Raw genomic sequence first — 22,847 nt, forward strand, 5'->3', positions numbered from 1 at the left:
TTACTGTTCCATAAGAAATGATGAGTGGGCTGATTTCAGAAAAGCTTGGAAAAACTTACATGAACTGATGCTAAGTGAAATAAGCAGAACCAAGAGAACCTTGTACACAGCAACAAGATTATATAATGATCAACTGTGACAGATTTAGCTCTTTTCAACAATGAGATGATTCAAGGCAATTCTAATAGACTTGGGATGGAAAGTACCAGAAAGAGAATTGTGAAGATTGAATGTGGATCACAGTGTAGTATTTTTTTTATCATTTTTGTTGTTGTTGTTGTTGTTGGCTCTTTGCTTATTTTTTCCCCGTTTGATCTGACTTTTTTTGGTGAAGTTTCATGAATATGGAAAATATATTTAACAGAATTACACATGTTTAATACCTATATAGAACTGCTTCCTTTCTTGGGGAGAAGGGAGGGAGGAAGAAAGGGAGAAAAATTAGGAACATAAGATTTTGCAAAAGTGAATATTGAAAACTATCTTTGCATGTATTAGGGAAAATGAAATACAATTAAAAGGAAAAAAAAAGAAAATTGGACTTAAATGCTGGCACTGCCATTCACTTACTCTGAAAACTTGGCCCATTATTTAACATGGTGATAATATCAGTTCCAGTGTGTTTGGATACATTCACAAAGACTATTTGTGAAGAGCTTTTGAAAGACTTAGATATGTTTAACCTTCAGAAGAAAAGACTTTAGGGAGAACATTATAGCACTCAATGAAAGATATGTTAGTATCATTTCCTCCTTCCATCTGTGAGTTCTATGAAGGCAGGAATTGCCTCTTACCTAAATTTTGTATCTTTCTAGAATCATATACAATTTCTGCTTGCTTGAATATGGGACTGCAATGAGGTTATCTTGCATTGGCTTTCCATTTGTACCTTCCTAGAGTCAGAGACTTCTCATCTACTACTCTAGTCACCTGGTTACTCACTGATGGAGAACTGGATGGAAGAGAAGCCATTTCTTCTTGCTTATAGCAAATTGTGGCCTCTTCTAGATCTAATATTTTTACAAACTGTAATATTTTAAGTATTTTATTACTATGCATATATCTATGTATTAAAAATGGATGATCATTTGGATCTGCACTAATTTTATTTGCTTGCAGTCAGAGTTGGAATTGTTGTTCACTCTTCATTCTTGAAGAGCACCAGTGACATCACTAGGGTGATGTTATGACAAGGCTGTGAATAGGATTTCAGCGAGGCAGAACTGCATAAAGTCATCAGCCTCTCACTCTCAAAATCAGAATATCCCCTCAAGTTATCGTTTTCTTTTTCTCCTCCCTTTCTCAACTAAATTCCTACAAAGAAATCCTCAACCTTTTTGTGTCATGGACCCCAATGGCAACTTGGTGAAGATTATAAATCCCTTTTTGGAGTAGTGTTTTTAAATGTATTTAATTAATTTAAATGTTCTAAAAGTTTTAAACTAAAAGACACAGTATTACATATAAAATATGTGATTATATTGAAACTCAGTTATGAAAATATTAAAAATGTAAGTGCCCATATCCCAGCTTAAAAACTCATTTAGAAAAAAGTTATCTGCATTTATTGCTTCTACTTGCTTTCCTTTCACCTTTATCCTTTCCAGTCTGGCTTTTGATGTCACTACTCAGGTGAAACCACTCTCTCCAAGGTCAGCACCAACCTCTTAATTGCCCAATTCGACAGTCTTTAGTCCATTGTCATCCTTCTTGACCTCCTAAAGCATTTGACATTACTAATCATTATCTCCTCCTGTATGCTTTTTCCTTGGTAAGTCTAATCAAAACACCTCTTTTTAATGTAATCTATGTGTCTCCTCTACATCTTTTGCTTGTATTCACTCGGAACATCAAAGTCTTTATTGTCAGTGACTCCATGTGTAACATAGAAAATTCCCATACCTACTTGTAGCATATTCTGTAAGCAGCTGAAGCAAATTTCAGATGTCTTACTAAGCACCATTGTACCCTGGATGCTCAGTTTCCAGTGTAGGGGATCATAATTATAATTAACTGTGCTTTCTTAGAACAATAAATAATCAATTAGTATCCATTAACCAATAAGTATTCATTAAATGAATACTATGTGGCAGGTACTGAGTTAGGTATTGTGGATAGAAAGACAAAAGACTAGACAGTTCTTACTCTCAAGGGGATGGGCACATAAATATATACACACATATATATGTGTACATATACATATGTACATTTGTGTATATATACAGATTTAACTATATGTGTGAATATATGCACACAAGTATTTATGTATATTTATGCATATACATGTGTAAAATAAATATGACAAATATGGTAAGTGACATAAATGTATTTGTGCAAACATTCGTATATGCTTGCATAACGCAGATATACATATATGTATGAATATATGCATATAAGAACATATGTATATATAAATATACATGTGCAGGATAAATACAAGATAAACGTAAATACAAAGTAGTTGGTGAGAGAGGACTTTGGAATGTAATGCTTGGACTGTGTTTTGAAAGAAGTTTGAGATTGTCTGGAGCTAATGTGAGGAAGGAGGTATCTCAGAACTGGGGGGCTGGTCAGGGCAAAGACATGGCTAGCCTGTTTGAATGGTCACACAGTGTGGGAAGGGAAGCAATATAGATTGAGACCAGAAAGATGGGTTTGGAGTCAGACTGTGAGCCATTTTTAAAGCCAAATGGAGGAGTTTCCATTTTTCCTCAAGGTAACAGAAAATCATTGGTATTTACCAACTTGGGGAGTGACACAATTAGAACTACTTTTAGGAAAATTCCCTTGGAAGCCATGATGAAGAGGGATTAGAGTGAGAAGAGTTTGAGATGAGAAAACCAAGTGGAAGACCATTACAGTAGTTTGAGAAAGAAGTCTTGAGGATCTGAATTAAAATAATAGATGAATGGAAGGAAGTAGGCTAAGGAATAGAAGGAAAAGGGTAGATGTGTGAGATGTTATTGGCAACTAATTACATATGTGGAGGTGAGGGAGAATGAAGAGTCTGAGGTAACAATAAAGTTATAAACCTAGGGGACTGGAAGAAATGTACTGTCATCTTTAGAAATGGAAGTGGGTTGTGGGGAGTGAATTTGAGAGGTGGCCAGGTGGTGAGAGGAATGAACTTGGAATTAGGAAGATCCTAATTAGATTCCTATCTCAAGCAATTATATACTGTGTGATCTTTGGGTTGTCTCTTGATTTCTCTCTCAAATTCAATATCTTCATCTATAAAATTGAGATAATAATAGCAGCTATTACATAGGATTGACTTAGAGGATCAAATGAGCTAAGATTTATCAAGCACTTTGTAAAGCTTAAACCACTATAGAAGTGCTATTATTATTTTTACCATCATAATAGTTATTTTGCAAACTTCTTTTTTTACTCTGTTATAATTTGTGCTATACCATTTTCCCCAGGGCCTGGGCCCTACTGATTACTCTTAATCACTAGGAGATAGTCCATATCCATTTTCTTGGATATATTTTAAGTTTTGAACTATCTCCATTCTGTACCATTTCACACACTCACACACACACACACACACACACACACACACACACAGAACAAAACCACAGTAGCATACTAATATTTATCAATTCTTTCTCTGCAGGTGGATAATGTCTTCCTTTTTGGTCCTTTGTAGTTGATTTGAGTATTAATGATTTTCAGAATAATTCAATCATTTCTAATTGTTCCCATTCTACAATTCCAATAGCACCTATAGATTATTCCACATAATTTAGCTGCCAATCATATTTTATGTATTGTTTATTAATTGTTTCATGTTTGTACTGCCAACAATAAACCACTTGAAGGGAGGGACCATAACTTTTTCTGTATGTCCTACATCCCTAACATATGGTCATCAATAAATGCTCACTTGTTCACAATGGTAGCTTTACATATAGAGAAAAAAGACATTTATTACCAAAATAGGTATTATCTATTAACTTTTAATAACAGATAAAATTTGTCACAGCATAGAAGGAATTTCAAAAGTCAAGGTAATCTACCTACCCCATAATACTTCCATGACAGATGTCTGTAATAGACATCTCATATATTTATTCCTACATAGTGGAAGTGCTAGAATGTTGTATAAACCTTTAAAGCAGATGATTGCTGATGAAGGAAATAATGGAAATGCTGTAAATTTTGTTCCTCAAGTTAAGCTACAGTCATTTTCATGGTACATTAACTTGGCTAATGAAGAACTTATGTCTGACTTTCAGCTTATTTCTAGTTCCCTCAGTCTACCTGGGGTAGGTTAGTCAGAAGTACTTATTATTTCCCTTGAGGTTGAATGTGTAACTTTGAAAGTAATTGGGAACCATTCAATGTATGTTTTACCTAAAAGAAGTACTACATTGCAAAGGTTAGAGGTGCAACATCACTGCAATCTGGAAAATCCATATAAAATTTTTGCTCCTTTTGTACTATAGAAGAAGACTAAATTATTATTATATTAAAAGATAAAATATGTTGATATTATGTGATATTTCTGATTTTCTAAACTTTTTCTGTGTTTTCTGCTGGGCTTTGCATATTGTTTGCAACTTAGGCAAAACTCCCTCTAGATTCTCATTTATTTCTTATGATGATCCAGGATATATCAAAACCACAGTGACGAAAGTTGTGATGTGGAAGGGAAAACTACATATGTGTTCAGAGAAAAGGAGTGGGCCCAAGACTGAGTGTGGGGCAGGACCACAGAGAATAAATCTGATCTTAAACTCTTCCTAGCTGAATGACTCTAGGCAAGTGTTTGCCTCAGTTTCTTCACCTGTAAAATGAGCTAGAGATGTAAGGACATTATACACTATTAGTTTTCCTCATTCCCCTCAAAGAACTCCTTCTTTGCTGACTTTCTCAAGGAAATAGAAAAGGAATGAGGGAAGAGAGCAAAAAGGAACACTATCAGACACATCAAAAGCAGAAGCAAAAAACTAAATCATGAGGAAATAATAAACTAGGAGAAGAGGAATGATGCTGTATTTGTTTTTACTTGTCTTGTAATATTTACTTGTACTTCTTTTTGTTTGTGCATCCATCATCTTTCATATTATGAAGAATACAGGGACTATGATTCCAGCTTCCTCTATGACTCAGTCTTATTTACCACAGTGTTTAGTTCAGAGAACACACACAGTCAGTGTTGTTTGCTGACTGGTCAAATTCAAAATACCAGTTCTTTGGATTTTCTCCTGGCAAGTCTCCAGGTGGAATACTTGGCTGCTTCCCCCTGGGAATGTGAATACAGATGATGGAATCCTCATGATACTTTGCAGGAGTGAGGTGTCACAATGGTTAGAGTATTGGACTTGTAGTCAGGTGTTCTAAGTTCAAATCCTGCTTCAGGCATTTACTAGAGCTGTTTGAGCCTGAGCAAGTCATGTATATTCTTTTAGCTTCAAGTTTTCCATCTATAAAACCAGAATTTTAGTTTTTACTTCACAAGCTTATAGAAGGATCAAATGAGATAATTGCATACATATACATATCTATGTATTTTGTAAACCTTAAAATTTTATATAAATGCTAGCTACTACTATTATTATCTTCCTAACATGATGAGAGCAGATGAGATGTAGGAGGAAACAAAATGCAACCAGAACAGATGGAATAGAGTGGAACAGTGTTCTAGCTGATTCAGTTTTTGAAGTTATGTGTTGAAATCCAGGAGTAAGAAATAAATTAAAGGGCTAGAGTACTCTTGTTTCTTTCTTTTTTTTTTTTTTAAACTATCAAAGTCTAATCATAGAATTTTAGACAGTGAAAGCACCTTAGACATTATCTAGTCTAATCCCTTCCTTTTATTTTTTAATTATTTTTTCCAAATAACAAACTTTTAAAAACTTTTTATCTCATTTTCAATTGCTTTGTAACAAATAAGCATAATAAATTCCTATCTATGCCATGTCCAAAAAGATATGTAACATTCTGTACATTGAATCCATCATATCTCTGATAGGAGATGAATATCATGAATCATCCATCATTTGCCATCATAGTTAGTAATTGCATTGATTAGAGTATTTAAGTCTTTCAAAGTTGGAATTTACAATATTACTGTTATTACATAAATTGATTTCTTGATTCTGTCCACTTTATTCTGCATCAATTCAGACAAATTTTCTCAAGTTTCTTTGAAACTATCCTTTTTATCATTTCTTAAGGCACAGTAGTATTGCATTACATTTATATTCCTTAATTTCTCTGTCAATTCCTCAATTGATGGACATTTTTTTACTTTCGAGTTCTTTGATGCTATAAAAAGAGCTATTATAAATATTTTTGTGCATATGAATTCTTTTTCTTTTTCTTGGATCTCTTTGGAATATAGAATCACAATATAAAGAAGGCATATGCAGCTTAGTGACTTTGTTGGGTGCTTTTATTTTCCAGATAAGGAACTAAAATTCAGAGAATAGCAATGATTTACTCAAAGTCAAGCACAGTCTATGTTCCCTTTTGTTGCTGTTGTTTGGATCTTAGTAGCAATTACACTACTTCAACTTTTCAATTGCTAATTTTCTGCAAAAATAAGATTATAGAAATTTTTAATCTCTTAATTTTTAATCTAAAATTAAAGAGATTTAAATTTTTTAACATCATCTAATAAAATTGACAGTCTTTCTGACCCTCAGTCAATCCAGTTATTGTCATCTTCATAATAGTGTTTATTCCCTAGATGATATTTTACCTAACCTGTCTTGTCAGTAAGATATTTAGTAATAAGAAAGGAAGACTGATCAAACAATTACCCAAGAAGATGCTCAGATTTTGGTTAATTTTATTTCCCTTGTTAGGTTTGAATTAATGAATCAAATTAAAATTTTATCCTGAAGTCACTTAAATTCATAACCTAAAAGTTGTCCTTCACCCTTCCCCCTCTCTCGCCCTCTATATCCAACTAGTTGTCAAGTCTTGGCAATTCTATCTTTATAACATTTTACATAGTCTTAATTCCTATGCTTATTACCTCTCTACTGGACTATCACAATAACCTCCTAATTGGTTTCTATTCCCTTCCCTTTCCCATCCATCCTCCATATTAATGTCAAAACAGTCTTCCTGAAGTACAGATCTAATCATGTTGCTTTCCTGCTCAAAAAATTCAAGTAGCTTCCAATTGTCTTTAGGGAAACACAAACATTTCATATAGGCATTTAAGGCCCTCAGGAATCAGGCTCCAGACTATCTTTCCAGATACATTTCATATGATCTCTCTTTGCATACTACACATTCCAGATAAACTGGCTGTTACCAAACTTGATATTCTATGTTATCTATGGATCTTTGTATAGACTCTTACCTTCAGGCTTTGAGTAGGCTCCTTCCTCTCAAGAGATTTTTAAACTCTTTACCTTCTTTCAAGGTTCAACTTAGGTAGCACCATTTATACAAAAAAATTCTGGACACTTTTACATATTAATACTCTCTACTCTCAATTTGCCTTATGTCTATTTATACATGTTATCCCCACAGTAAAACATAATCTTCCTGAGATGGAGACTTTTTTGTTTTCATTTTCCCCTGTGCCTAACATCCTATTTTTCACATAGTAGGTGCCTAATTAAAAAAAATTGGATTGAATCCAAATTAAGGAGATCTGGTAACTTAATTCTATTAACACCAATAGCTGTGATACTATTTGTATGCCCAAGTTACATCTTCTATAATTTATAAGTAGATTAAAGTAGATATTAAACTAGATATTCTCTAAGGTTCTGGTTCTTTAATTCTATAAGTATGTCATCTCGACAAGCTACTGTGAGGATTTCTAGCATATTTTTAGAAGAATTACTTAAGTTCCCCAGTCCTCAGTTTCCTCATCTGTGAAATGAGAAAGCTGGAGTAGATAGATGGACTTTGAGATACTTTCCAGCTCTAGAATTATTATTCTATTATTTCAAAGGTCCTTTCTGGCTCTGAAAGTTTTTGAGTTAACTTCCTCACTGACAGAATCAATTATTCATTTTCTAATCAAATCTAAAGCATAGGGTAAAAATAGTAAGGGAAAAAAAATCTTCAAAAATGTTGGCAGCGTTAAGTGCAAAAGCTCTAGAGATTTTTATAATTTGAATCACAGGGTTTAGAATTGAAATAGATTGTTAAGTATATATAGTGGGAAGGGCTTACTGGACCTCAAGAATCAGGAAGTCTGGTTCCACAGCCTATCTCTGAAATTTGGTGGCTTTGTGACTGGTTAGTCACTGGGAGTACTCATAACTGTGGAACTGTTGCGAATTTCAAATGCAATGTTGTATATCAAGTATTTTAAAAATTTTAACATTCTTTATAATGTAGTTATTAAATCATAAGGTTTTAACCTTTGGTCTAATTATGGCTATTTTTCTTCATGTTTTTTCTTGATCATGAAATATTCTTTTGGGGGCACTTGAAAAATGTAAATACTATAGTAGGCTTTGATTTGCCACTCACTTTTTATTATGTTTTCTTTTTCCACTTTATAGACATGAATGTGACCTACAACATATTTCAGGCTTGTTCATTTATAAAGACCATTCAGACACAAATCTAAGAGAGAAAATCAAATAAGTTAATCAGTATAGGTAAAATGTTATTTTTTCCCTCTATTTCAGAATTAAATGTGAGGGAATCTGATGTTAGAGTTTGTGATGAATCGACTTGTAAATATGGAGGACTCTGTAAAGAAGATGGAGAAGGCTTGAAATGTGCATGTCAATTTCAGGTGAGAATATTAACTCCTTTATTTAGTTATCATTTGCTATTTCCACTCACTTAAAATTAAATGATATGTATATTATAGGTATGCCATTGATTATACTATTACTTTTATAATATTAATATTATTATATTATATAGTATTATTGAGATCTTTGTACAATTTTTGTCTCTTTTTTCCTTTCAATAGGAGTTAGCACATGAGCTGTTATTCTGATAAGTACCAAATATCCCACAAAATGGTGATTCTTGTTGCCTTTGGATGAACAATAAAACTCACTTCTGCCAGTTTCTTTATTTGACTCTCCTAGGAAGGCTCACTAGCCATCTTTAGCTGCAACATTTTTTTCTCTTCTTGTTTAGTTTCTCATTTATTTATTTACTAGTCTTTTATTTACAGGTTATATGTATGGGTAACTTTACAGCATTGACAATTGCCAAACCTCTTGTTCCAATTTTTCCCCTCCTTCACCCCACCCCCTCCCCCAGATGGCAGGATGACCAGTAGATGTTAAATATATTAAAATATAAATTAGATACACAATAAGTATACATGACCATAGTTTCTCATTTCTTATGAGGATAGATTGACAGACTTGATGCCTTTTTGACTGTAAATGGAAACTGGGTATGTTTCTTTCTTTCTTTCATTGCCCTGCTTCCTGGTATAGAGCAATTGTGAGAATAAATAAATAATACATGTGCAATTGATTTTTAAAAAAAGAAGAAAAATGTCTTTAATACAAGTTATCATCATCATCATCGTCTTATTTTCATTTTTTATGGGGTTCACCTAGAAATTGTCCTAAGACAAGTTCCCCTTCAGTTATTGCCCACTTGTAATAAAGTTCAAGGGGCTAACATATAGGGAGATAAAATAATTCTTTTTCTGTGGTAGAATAAGTTTATTGTCTGGATCCTGTCTAAAAGTATCTTCAGTTTAGAATAGCAGAGATAATACTGTTGAAGAAATAACCAGAAGTCCTTTGCTAACTACAAGCAAGGCTAAGAATTATTGCTTTTATAGATACATGGAAGAAACTTGCTACAGAAGCTCCAGGAGGCCCTAAACTAGGTTTCAAATTAATTGAGCAAAGTAAACTTTTTTATGATCTTGAGGAAGTAGAATCACAATTTGGGAAGAACAAGTTCAAATAGTGAGAAACATTACAGGGAAAGACTTTAGCTCAGGATCAGCAACTTATGGCCAGATTTGCCCCATTGCCTGTTTTTGTATGACCTATAAGCTAAGAATAGTTATATGTTTAAAAATAATTGTATTTTCATAGTTTAAAAATTATTGCATTTAAAAATATGAAAACCATTCTCAGGCTCTAGAAAAACAAGTAGGGGCTGGACTTGGCTTGTAGTTTCTAGTTTGCTGACTCAACTATAGATCAGGGAAAGAGGAAAGGAATAAGTATTTATATAATACTCCTATATGCTAGGCACTGGGCTATACATATTTACAAATGATTCTCACAACATCACAGTAGGTGTTGTTATTATCCCCTTTGTACAGTTGAGGAAACAGGCAAACAGGGCTAAGTGATTTGCTCAGGGCCATATAGCTAGTAAGTATCTGATGCCAGATTTGAATTTAACTTCTTTACAGCAAATCTAGTGTTCTACCTGTTCAGCTGCCCTATTAATTAGTTAAAATGAGTGAATTTCAAGGCAATTCCAATAGACATGATGGAAAGAGCCATCTACATTCAGAGAACTATAGATAATGAATGTGGATCAAAGCATAGTTAAGTCATAATATTTTTACTTTTGTTGTTGTTGGTTTGTTTTCTTGTATTTTTTTCTTTTACCTTTTCATTTGATTTTTCTTATGCAGCAGCACAAATATGGAAATATGCTTAGAAAATTGCTCATTTTAACCTATATTGGATTGCTTGTTGTCTATGGGAGGGAATGGGGGGGGCTAAGGAGAGAAAAATTTGGAATACAAGGTTTTGCAAAGGTGAGTGTTGAAAACTATTTTTTGCTTGTATTTGGAAAAAGAAAAGGCTGTTAAAAATAATGAAAATACATAGCTAGGCAAAAAGGAGGGAAAAAAAGAATCTGTATAATGGTTCATTAAATTAAAGAAATAATATGAGAGACAGTTTAGAGCTCAGAACCAGAAAAGTTTGAGTTCAAATTCCACCTCTGATGCATACTGGTTATGTGATTTTGGATAAGTCATTTAAACCTTTTGGTGCTTCCTGGCAACCTTCTGATACTATAATGCCAGAGGAGGTGCCAGTTTGCATTGGTAGGGGGAGTTTCTTCATCTGGGAGTTCACTACTTGCATGAAATCATAGACCTACTCTCTGCTCAATTCAAAGATGAACCATTGAGGCACAGCAACAGTCCTAGACTATCCAGAGTAAGGTGCAATATTAACAAGTAATGGATCATCAAAAATTCCAGCCTTTCATTCTTTGCCTAGAGCACAGATTTTCTCAGAGATTTTCATGCTGCAATACCTCCCTGTATCCCTTTCCATTCATGCTATGATTTTAGAAGTAAAACAAAAACCAGACTGGAAGCTAGAGGTCCTGGTCAGCCTTAACTCCTAAAACCATGGTCTGTCCAAGGCAGCAAGATGGCATGTGGTAGATAGAGCATTGGACCTGGAGTCAGGAAGACCCGAGTTCAAACGTGGTCCTAGACACTTATTAGCTATGTGACTCTGGGGAAGTTATTTAACTACTGTTTGCCTCAGTTTCCTCATCTACAAAATGAAGAGGTGAGGTTGTGGTGAGGTTCAAATGAGATAATATTTGTAAAGCACTTAACACAGCTCCTTGCAACATAATAGGTACCTATGTATCCTTCCTTCTCCCTCCCTCTCTTCCTTCCTTCCTCTCTCCCTCTCCCCCTTCCTTCCTTCCTTCCTCTCTCCCTCCCTCCTTCCCTCTCCCCCTTCCTTCCTTCCTTCCTTCCTTCCTTCCTTCCTTCCTTCCTTCCTTCCTTCCTTCCTTTCTTCCTTCCTTCCTTCCTTCCTTCCTTCCTTCCTTCCTTCCTTCCTTCCTTCCTTAACACAGAAGTCAAGAGGGATGATGCAAGGAACATCCTTATAGTCAATAAACATGAAGCAGCTCACACTTTCAGCCAAAGGAAAAAAAATTGCCTCTGTAGAGATCAAGGACCCTGAGACAGGTTTTGTTTCAAATGGCTGGGACAAGGGGCTGGCATCTGGAAGAAAGCCAGAGAACATCAACAGCAACCTAATACAAGGCCTACAATAAGACTCCAAATCTACTTAGTGCTAATGAGAACCAGCCCTAATTATGGCTCCCAGGGAGTCAAAACTACATGCACACATGCGGATGTATGTACACAGACGATGGAGTTCTTGATTGTTATTGTGCTTTATAAATGGTGCTAAGGATGAGCTTAACTTCTCAGGAGTTAACCCCCTAACCAATAAGGGCCCATATTCCCTCTTTAGAGGCCAGGATATAGTCTCAAAGTTTGGCAGTTTCAGAACATTTCTTCAGTGGCTGAGGCTGTAGATCTTTACTTGAAGCAATGGTTGTATTTAGGACCTTATGGAGATGTTTGACTGGATGACAGTATTTACTATAGCAGTTCCTACCCCATAGCAGAAAAAAGCTGTCTCAAAAACAGTTCATCTTGTACTTATTAATGCTTCCTGGATACATGATAGAAAAGCATGTGGGATGGCAAGGAAACACAGCCATGGGTGTAAGTGTCATACCCCACCGAGAAGGAGAAGCTTACATAATATAAACTTGTTATATCCTAGACACCTTTGACAGTCTGAAGCCTATGGATCCCTCTTCAAAATAAGCTTTCCCCATACCTAACATAAAACACAGAGGAATACAAAGGAAACCAATCATATTGAAATATATCAAATTAAAAAAAAAAAAACAGCAAACTTACATATACAAGTTCATGGACTTCAGATTAAGAATTTTGCATTGTTCAAACAATTCCCACCAATTATCTTCAGGTAAAGCAGGCCAGAGATTGGGCTTATCCTTTTGTGAAGTTCTCTTCCAATAGGCTCTGTAAATGTAGAGAGAGAAAATGACTCCCAAAGAGCAGCCAGCATCAGCTAAGGTACTAAGGTGATTGCTTCCCAAAGGTTCATCTAGGTTTAATGTTCAGTTAATTATGACCTGGACTCAGGTTCATCTAGCTGAGTACTGTTCATGCAGTCCTCATCTTGCTAAAGCCACAAATAAAATGGAGTGACTTTATGGCAATTGGTCCCCTTAGGTCAATGGAGGAGATTTTTGACTTGACGGTATTTAGGAATGTGAATGAGAAACTGTAAGATAGTCAAAATCCTGAATGTCAGGGTAAATCTCATGGATAACACTGATAATAAACAAGAACTGATCATCCTTGGAAATCAGAGACAGTGACCTTCCTTGGGAAATCAATAAATCCACTGAAAGCCTTGAATTTAGGGAGTGGTATCTGAAGTCTAATCAGGAATTGGCTAATAGTTGAACAGGGGAATGGTGTGCCATAGGGAACTTGCACTTCAAAGGGAGCTTGAACCATGTTCAAATTGATATGTAGAGGGACAATTTTAAGCAAGATTCCTCCCTGGAACAGGACCCCAAAAAGAACTCCAATTGGAGAGCCATTGGAGACCAGGTATAATAATCACTCTGAAGCTTTGTGAAATTGTTAAAGGTAAAGAGTGGTCACAGAATCAAGATGGATTCAGGGTATTCTCAGTTTGTTGCAGCAGGAGGAGTTTCCCTCCCTTATTCCCTGAGTAACATAGAGGTATTCTATTGATTGGGAGGAAGAAGAGGAGGCAGTTGTTTGGGTACAATATGATGGGACTGCAGGTAAGTTAGCTAGAGTATGCAAAAAAACACAGCCCAAGAGTAGAAGATGGCCATATCATTGAAAAACTTCAATGACATAACCAACTAGGAACCTGGGGCCAGTTTGGGCCTTCCTTCCTTAGGCAGAGGCTATAGTGAATGCTGGAGCATACCCTTCACCCAGCAGACAATCTATTCACCTTGATCTTGAATCCTAATGGGCTACATGAGATAATTCAAAAAAACAGGCAGGCTTAAAAGAGCCATTGCCAGGCTCAGAGGCGCTAAGAGAATTTCAGCTTCTCCCTCTTTAGTTAGAGAACACTCTCAGCTCTGGATCCCTGCAGATGGACTGGATTTAATCCTAGAAGAAGTTTGACCACATAAAAGAAGAGGTCAGGTGGTTGTTGTGTTGGACTCATCCTTGAATCCTTTGAGATCAGTTAAAGTTTAGTTTTGACTCATTCTAGAGTCAAAACAGGAGAGTAAAAAGGTACTCAAATGTGGATCAAGTACAGAACAGCTATTTATTTTCTCTTCCCAAAAGAAATGCTAAACACAAAGGATCTATAGGTTTTTTTCTTTGATAGAAAAAAAATTAAACAAGTAACAGTAATAACAACTACTGTTATGCTTTTCCAGGAGGTTGTTAAGTGTTATAAAACATTTTATATTTCTTCTCAGCTTTGACCTATCTAAATAATTCCTTCCTGGTTTATCCTTATCTTCTAGCAAAACAAGTCAGATCTCAGGTTTGTTCTCCCAATATATTCTTCTCTAGAGGCTCTAATAGTAGAAATATAGAGAATAACTCCCAAAGAGCCACGAGTGTCAACTTGTCAAGTTTTTAATCCCAAAATCTTAAATTTTTATATTTGTCAAATATAAAGCTAATATGGCTATTTGCTGTAAATTGTATGTCTTCTCATTCCATTGCTCTATCTTTCTATTTCTTAGCCAGTAGAGATAGTTTTGATAATTATTGTTATGTATAATAATTTAAGATCTGGAACTGCTAAACTTCCTTCCTTTACTGTTTTTCATGATTTCCTTTGATATTTTTGACTTTTTGTTTTTCTAAATGAATTTCATTATTTTTTTCATCATTTTTAGTATATTAATCCTGCCTACTAATCAACAATTAATTTCTCCAGTTATTGAAATCTGATTTTATTTGTATAAAGTTTTTATCATTTTATTTATATAGCTCCTGGATTTTTGGCAGGTATTTTATATTGTCTAGAGGTATTTCAAATGGAGCATTTTTTATTATTTCTTCTTGCAGAGTTTTGTTTATGACATAGGAATGATGATGTTTTATGTGGATTTACTTTATATCCTAATACTTTACTAAAATTATTGTTTCAGCTAACTTTTTAGTTGAGTCTTTGGGATTTTCCACATATATCTTCAAATTGTCTGCACAAAGAGATAATTTTATTACCTCATTCCGTATTCTGATTCCTTCTATTTTTTTTTTTTTTGATCTTATTAGTATTGCTAAAACTGATGGAATCTGAATGCAGATTGAAGCATAATTTTTTTTTTTTTTTTTTACCTCTAACTTCTAAACAGATTTCCTTTCTCATTGTTAGTGGATAAAGAGATTACAGAATATAGAATAAGAACTTACAAATGCTTGACTAGAGTGATTGCCAAAGCACAAGAGTAAGTTTCTTTCTACCTGATAAACATGATAACAACCTATATCTTCAAATGAATAAATGCCCATAGGCATTTAAACAAAGTCAACCCTATAGCAACAGAGGATCTCCTGTCAGGTATAAATTACACACATTGCCTTTACAGATTTCTCAAAATGTGTGCTTGTAGAGAAGCTCCCATGATACTACTAGACTATAAGGGAAGAATCTGGAGAAAGCCACTTAAAAAAAATTCAATTAACTCCTGCCCTTTGCTTATGTGTGTTTTGTCTCTGTACATAAGCAGAAGGCCTTAGATACAATCACACAGCATAGATGCTACTCTGCTATTTTCTAACTATCCTTTTCTGTTTCTGGGGACTGGTCTAGGGTATGGCATTATTACTAAATGCTTGTTTTATTTCATAAAATTAAAATAAAATAAATAATTACTAAGAGATAGACACTTGAGACAGCTAGATTAGACAATGGATAGGACACTGGGCCTGACATCAGAAACACCCGAATTCAAATCTGGTTTCCTAGTCTCAGACACTTGCTAGCTGTGTGACCCACGGCATGTTACTTAACTTATTTGCCTCATTTTCTTCATCTGATAATGGGGATAATAATAATACCTATCTCCCAGGGATATTGTGACGATCAAATGACGTAATAAATTTGTAAAGCACCACGTCTGACACATAGTAAGTGCTATATAAATGTTAGCTGTTATTATTATTATTTATGATAAATATTATTATTATTATGCCAGGGATCATGATAAACACTTTTCTACATATTTTCTCCCTTAACAAAGACACTTATTTCATAAGCAAGTTACAGTGAAATTGGTTGGGGTTACTCCAACTTTTGTTGTTGTTGTTGTTGAGGCAATTAGGGTTCCGTGACTTGCCTAGGGTCACACAGCTAAAAAGTGTTAAGTATCTGAGATCAGATTTGAACTGAGGGCCTTCTGACTTCAGGGCTGGTGCTCTATCCACTGCGCCACCTAGCTTCCCCCTCCAATGTTTATAAGAAAATTATTTTACTTTTGCACTCTCATCACTGTGAATTCAGGGGTAAATAGTGATATTAAACTTAGCCTTCATTGGTGTGAAATTTTCACTTATAAGAGAGGGAAGAAGAATATAATTATTTAAGCTTCTATCAGATCTGGATTTGAAAGTCACAGATTGAATTTTTTTAGTTAAATAAGGGCCAAAACTTCCCCAACTCTGTTTGATCCTAGGGAAAGGTCAGAAATACTTTTGTATAGTCAATATACATGATGTTTGTGACATCAAATTAAATTTTCAATTCTAAGAAATTCTTCCTCACAGTTAGTTCTAACATTTACAACAAGCAGGAAACAATTATTTCTATAATAAAGATCAATATCAGCAGAGATTGGGAATTGTTTATAGTTGTGTCTTCATATGTGACAGAAATTAGTGTTTATTCAATAGCTTCAGATTTTTAAGGAACAGATCTCTAAATTCATTATGTAAATAAAATATAATCATAATGATTATGATTTTGTAATGATAGCAATAAGAACTGGAATCATTGGACCTATGATTTCATTGGTTTAGAAAACTCCCAGATGGGGAAATTATCTTAAGAAGATCTTTTCCGGATCCTAAAGTCTTAGGTAATTCTTAGAGAACCGAGCCTTGAGGCAGGTGATGTGCCTAAGGTCACAGTGGCAATAGGTTTTTAGAAGTGAAACTTAGACCCAGATCTTTGGTGGGGGGGGAAAGCCAGATCTCTATCTAGTATCTTACCCTGCCTCACATCTTGGGAACATTAGATAAATTCTAAGAACTTGTAAATTAGATTGTTTTTTAAGCTAGGCTCTTTATGTTCTTAAAGTGTTACTAGGTACCCAAAAGAAAAGATAGTTCACAAAATTATAGAATTAGAACTGGGAGAAATCTTTGAGATGGGTTGGATACAGTGCCAGGTTTGACATCAGGAAGATTCATCTTTCTGAGTTAAAATCTGGCCTTATACACTTAACAGTTGTGTGATCCTGAGAGTCACTTAATCCTATTTGCCTCAGTTTTCTCATTTGTAAAATGAACTGGAGAAGGAAATGGCAAACCATTCCAATACCAATGACCTAAATGTGGTCACAAAGAGTTGGATATGACTGTAACAACTGAACAGCAATATTTCAATCCATTATTTTATAGATGAGGAAAACAGGCTCTTGCTCAGAGTAATATGGCCATTAGGTAGGATTTGAACAAGGCCTTCTAAATTCCAAGTTCAGAGTTCTTTCTACCATATCACCTAGCTAGCTGCAGTACAGCAGAATGAATTTAATATCAAACAAACTATTTCTTTATCTTTTTATAGTTTTGTAAAAAAACCCATAAATTATTATTTATTTTTAATATTCATTTAAAATTTTTTGAGTTTGAAATTCTCCCCCTCCCATCAATCCTTCCCCCACCCATTGTGAAGGCAAAAAAATGTGTAATCAATTACATTGAAATCAAGCAAAACATATTTCCATGTTAATAATGTTGCAAAAAGAAGAGAAATAAACATTAAATATTAGCCCAACTGGGATTATTCTATTATCTGTAAAATTAATCTTGAAAATCATTAGAAATCTTTCTAGCTCTCTGGGGAGAATAAATCTTTTCAGACAGTTTCTAGTTCCAAACAGTTTTATAGGTCTAGACCACTTAGTTCAACCTTTTTATTTTTCAGATGAAGTTATGATTTTTCCCAAAGTCATACAAGGAGAAAGCAGCAGAAGTGGGATATTAATCATTAATCATTGGTATTTTCAATGACTTTCCCTTTCATTTTTCTGAGTTTTCATTAGCTTGCTTTTTTTTTATTGCTTCACATTCTTTTTAAAAAAATTTTTAATAGCTTTTTATTTACAGGTTATTATGCATGGGTAATTTTACAGCATTGACAATTGCCAACCTCGTGTTCCAATTTTTCCCCTCCTTCCTGCCATCCCCTTCCCTAGATGGCAGGATGACCAATACATGTTAACTATATTAAAGTATAAATTAAATACAAAATAAGTATACATGTCCAAACCATTATTTTGCTGTACAAAAAGAATCAGACTCTGAAATATTGTACAATTAGTCTGTGAAGGAAATCAAAAAATGCAGGTGGGCAAAAATATAGGGATTGGGAATTCAATGTAATGGTTCTTAGCCATCTCCCATAGTTCTTTCACTGGGTATAGCAGGTTCAGTTCATTACTGCTCCATTAGAACTGATTTGGTTCATCTCATTGCTGAAGATGGCCAGGTCCATCAAAATTGTTGTTAAAGTATATAATGATCTCCTGGTTCTGCTCATTTCACTCAGCATCAGTGCATGTAAGTCTCTTCAGGCCTCTCTGAAATCATCCTGCTGGTCATTTTTTACAGAACAATAATATTCCATAAAATTCATACACCATAATTTATTCAGCCTTTCTCCAATTGATGGGCATCCACTCAGTTTCCAGTTTCTGGCCACTACAAAGAGGGCTGCCACAAACATTTTGGCACATACAGGTCCCTTTCCCTTCTTTAGTATCTCTTTGGGATATAAGCCCAGTAGTAACACTGCTGGATCAAAGGGTATGCACAGTTTAATAACTTTTTGAGCATAGTTTCAAATCGCTCTCCAGAATGGCTGGATGTATTCACAATTCCACCAACAATGTATCCATGTCCCTATTTTCCCACATCCCTTCCAACAATCTGCATTATCTTTCCCTGTCATTCTAGCCAGTCTGACAGGTGTGTAGTGGTATCTTGGAGTTGTCTTAACTTGCATTTCTCTGATTAATAATGACTTGGAGCATCTTTTCATATGGCTAGAAATAGTTTCAATTTATTCATCTGAGAATTGTCTGTTCATATCCTTTGACCATTTATCATTTGGAGAATGGCTTGATTTCTTATAAATTAGAGTCAGTTCTCTGTATATTTTGGAAATGATGCCTTTATCAGAACCTTTGACTATAAAAATATTTTCCCAGTTTTTCTGAATTTTCATTAGCATGCTTTAAAAAAAATTAAACTCTTTTCTAAGTACTTTTCAGTGTATCCCTATAAACATTTCACATTTTCCCTACTATTTTAATAACTTAACTTTAAGCTTTCCTTTTTCCACATTTGATTTATCTTGTTTCAAGTATGAACTATTTTTTTTAATTTTCTATTTCATCCTATTCCTGTTTTCATTTAAGCACACTTTCTATGTAATGAACTAATTAGTTTTTCAAAACAAATTTTGTTTTCTTTTATCTAATTCCCTGTGGATGCTTAGATAAGTACAACAAGCTCTGTACATGGTCTTTTCAATTTGCCAAATAATTGAATTCAACCAAATCATTTCCTCAGATTGGCTCCAGTGGACAATTAAAACTTTCCCACAAATTTTGATGATTAAAAAGTGAGTCTTTCTCTATGTCAGTTTTGTTTCTATTAGAAATAATATCATCTCTTTCTGTCCCTGATTGACCAGATTAGGGGAAGGAGAAGGAAAAAAAGATCTCTGCTGAAATATTATTTGTATTATTATTATTATTACTATTAATACTATTGTTAGTATTTTTGTTTACAGTTTGAGGGATATGGTGTTTAAAAAAAACTTTGAGAGACATAGTTTCTTACTGATTTAATCTTTTATTAATAAGACTAGCAGGTTTATTAATAAGAGGATGTTCATTTGGCTGTTTCTCCTAGACCAGAGACCACTGATGGTGGTAAGCTTACAGTTCTTATTGCTTTGGAAAAGCAGGTGTTCCTGAGGGTGGCAATCAATTCTGATTGGTTAACTTTTAATGAGAGAAAGAATATTACAATGAGTGAGGACTTGAATCACCCAAATCTTGGTCAAAGAAATTTACTAGTTTTCATATCACCTGTCTGATGAAAGGGAAAATCAACATTTCCTAGACCTGTCTGAGTAAAAACATGGTGAACAGAAATGTACCATTAGCTTAAGGTTAGAATTTCTTTTATTGTCTGATTAGATTTTTGCCATTGTGGTTGAATAAGTATATTGTAAAGATTTCCCACACTGATTGATTTCTGGATGAGGAGATAGAAAAGAGGAAAAAACCTTGGTAATGATCCAATAATTAATTATTAATACAAGAGATAAATAATTTTTCTCATAAAGGTAAGATATGTGTTTATATTCATGATTCATGAACATCCAAAGGTGTCCATAGATGTATACACCCAAGCAGGTTGTCTAAATGTGTAGAAGACTCATCTTCCTGAGTTTAAGTTTGGTCTCAAATGTTTAGTAAATCCAGGGCTAGATATTTAATCCCAGTTTGCCTCAGTGTCCTCATCTGTAAAATGAGTTGGAAAAGGAAATGGCAAACTATTCTGGTATCTCTGCCAAGAAATACCAAGTAGCGTCTTGAAGAGTAGGGAATGATTGAACAACCACAACAAAAAGTTTAAAGGTATGGATAGATATTTCTGTAATCAAACCTCCCCCTCTTCAAGTAAAGCTGCAGTTTTCACCTTGAGGGTAGTAGGGAAAGGGCCATAACTAGATTCTTGCTCCTTCCTTTGCCTGATTCTGAGAGGGCTATTTAGCTATTATCTCTCTCTCTCTCTCTCTCTCTCTATATATATATATATATATAATATATATATATATAATATAGATATATTATATCTACCTTTCAAGTAGCTCTGGTACTTTCCTGGTTACTCCTAAAGGAGGAAGGTAGCACTTAGCTTACACTTGTCAGCTTAACTCCTTCCCACCAAATACTGCTTTTACAGAAGAGCTTCATGAATATTAGGTACCTTTATCCAAGAAAATGGCAAATAAAAAAATCAGAGAAATCACACAAATGAGAATATACAAGAGTGAATGAGCATTTCATCTAGGAGTGAGGTGAGACATTATCTTAATGTAAGAAAGAGGGCCAGCTATCATTCAAAGAATTCCATTTGCTATCTCTCAGGAAACATCAAGAAAACAGTGACTTGTTCAATAGCTATCTTCCTCTACATTCTTATAGTTTTTCTCTTCTCTTGCACTGAAGAGCATCTGGAGCCATGTATATCTCTTTTCCCAAAAGTTCTTTCACATCAACTCTATAAATCCTTTTTACAGATATATTGTATCTCTCTCTCAGCTTTCTCTCTACTGATAAGAAGTCAGTGTCTCATTCCTCATACACAGTCACACATAAAATGCTCCAAGCTTGAATGGAAACCCAGTTATAGATGTATTTTTAAATGAGTCCCATCTTTATATTTTATAAAAGTAAATCACATTAATTGTTTTTTTCTTTCCCTTCCCACCTGGAAAAGAAAAACCAAAATCCTTGCCAGCATTCAAGCATTGACAATTAAGACAGACAGTATCTTTTCCTGGGATCCATTCCAATTTTGTTCTGGCAAGCACTCATTGCCAGCATAATTGGACTTTTATACATTTTCCCATTCAGTTTCAAGCTTACTTTTTTGCCTTTTATTTTTTCTTTCAAAGTGTACTTATTTTATCTAGATTTAGAAAATTCCTACTGTAATCTTGGGATACAAAGATTTCTTTTTTTCTGAACCTGACAGATCCTGTGACTATGTGGGAAGACAGACAATAAGTCAGCATGCCTAATGGGAGGCAGGGGTACCTTAGAACTTTTAATATCAGATCACACTCATATAACACTAAAGCTGACATATGTAGTTAAAATGGCAAGGAGTAGTAGTTAGGGAATGTATAGTAACTTAATTGCACAGAATAACATGCACAAAAGAGACTCAACTGAATTCAGGAGAGGTTTGAAATAGGGACACACAATCTGAGGGTGATAACCCTCAGAACCCCTGATTCATTTCTCACACCCACCTAAACAAATAGACACAGAAAGACAGATACAACTGGCAACTAGTAAGTTCAAAGGAAAAAAAAATCAAACTCTACAAAGCCCTTAGGACAGAAATCAGCACACAACAGAGCTTTGTCTAGGAAAAGAATGAGATTCACAGTGAACAGAGAAATCAGCATTAATCAGTATCAGAAGAAGCTGCCCCAAACCTGGGCAATAACAACGGGTTGGGAAAATCCCTTCAAACTAACTAAACACCATATCAGGTAGCTACACCAGAAGGTAACCAGTAAACCAGGATTACTTCAGAGATATGAAGGTGAAGGTTTGATGCAGAGGAAGGTTTCTATATGAAGGAACAGTCTTTGGATCTAAGTAATAATAGTAGCTAATATTTACTTTGTAGTTATAAAAACACCTTACATATATATGTTATATATATATGTATATACATATATATGTTATTTTTTTTATTCCCAAAGCACTTTTATGAAATAAGTGACAATTATCATCCCCAGGGATTTGCCTGGGTCACATTAGAATTCAGGTCTTCCTATCTCCAAGTTCAATATTCTACCTACTGTGCCATGTAACTATTTCTTATAGTACAGTAGCTGCTAAGTCTCCCACACATATCATATTGAACAACTCCTCTTATTTTTTAAAAATTCTTTAAATAAATTTGTTTTATTGAAAATTATGTTGACAACTCCAATAAACTTGGAAAATGCCATTTTCATCCAGAGACAGAACTATGGAATCTGAATGCAGAGCAAAGGATGCTATTGTCACCTTTTGTTTGTTTGCTTTTTCTTTCTCTTGGTTTTTCCCCTTTTGGTCTG

The 22,847-nt window shown here is 34.5% G+C and overlaps 1 protein-coding gene across 1 annotated transcript in view; it reads left to right on the forward strand.

Moving 5' to 3' along the window:
• The window catches only part of TMEFF1 (transmembrane protein with EGF like and two follistatin like domains 1), a 137,556-nt gene that overhangs the window by 27,666 nt on the left and 87,043 nt on the right, over positions 1-22,847 (forward strand). The window contains exon 2 of the mRNA XM_031969184.1: positions 8,616-8,725. Coding sequence (XP_031825044.1) covers positions 8,616-8,725 — 110 coding nt within the window. The remainder of the gene's footprint in view (positions 1-8,615; positions 8,726-22,847) is intronic.

Source organism: Sarcophilus harrisii, chromosome 1, assembly GCF_902635505.1.
Source record: "Sarcophilus harrisii chromosome 1, mSarHar1.11, whole genome shotgun sequence".
Taxonomy (NCBI): domain Eukaryota; kingdom Metazoa; phylum Chordata; class Mammalia; order Dasyuromorphia; family Dasyuridae; genus Sarcophilus; species Sarcophilus harrisii.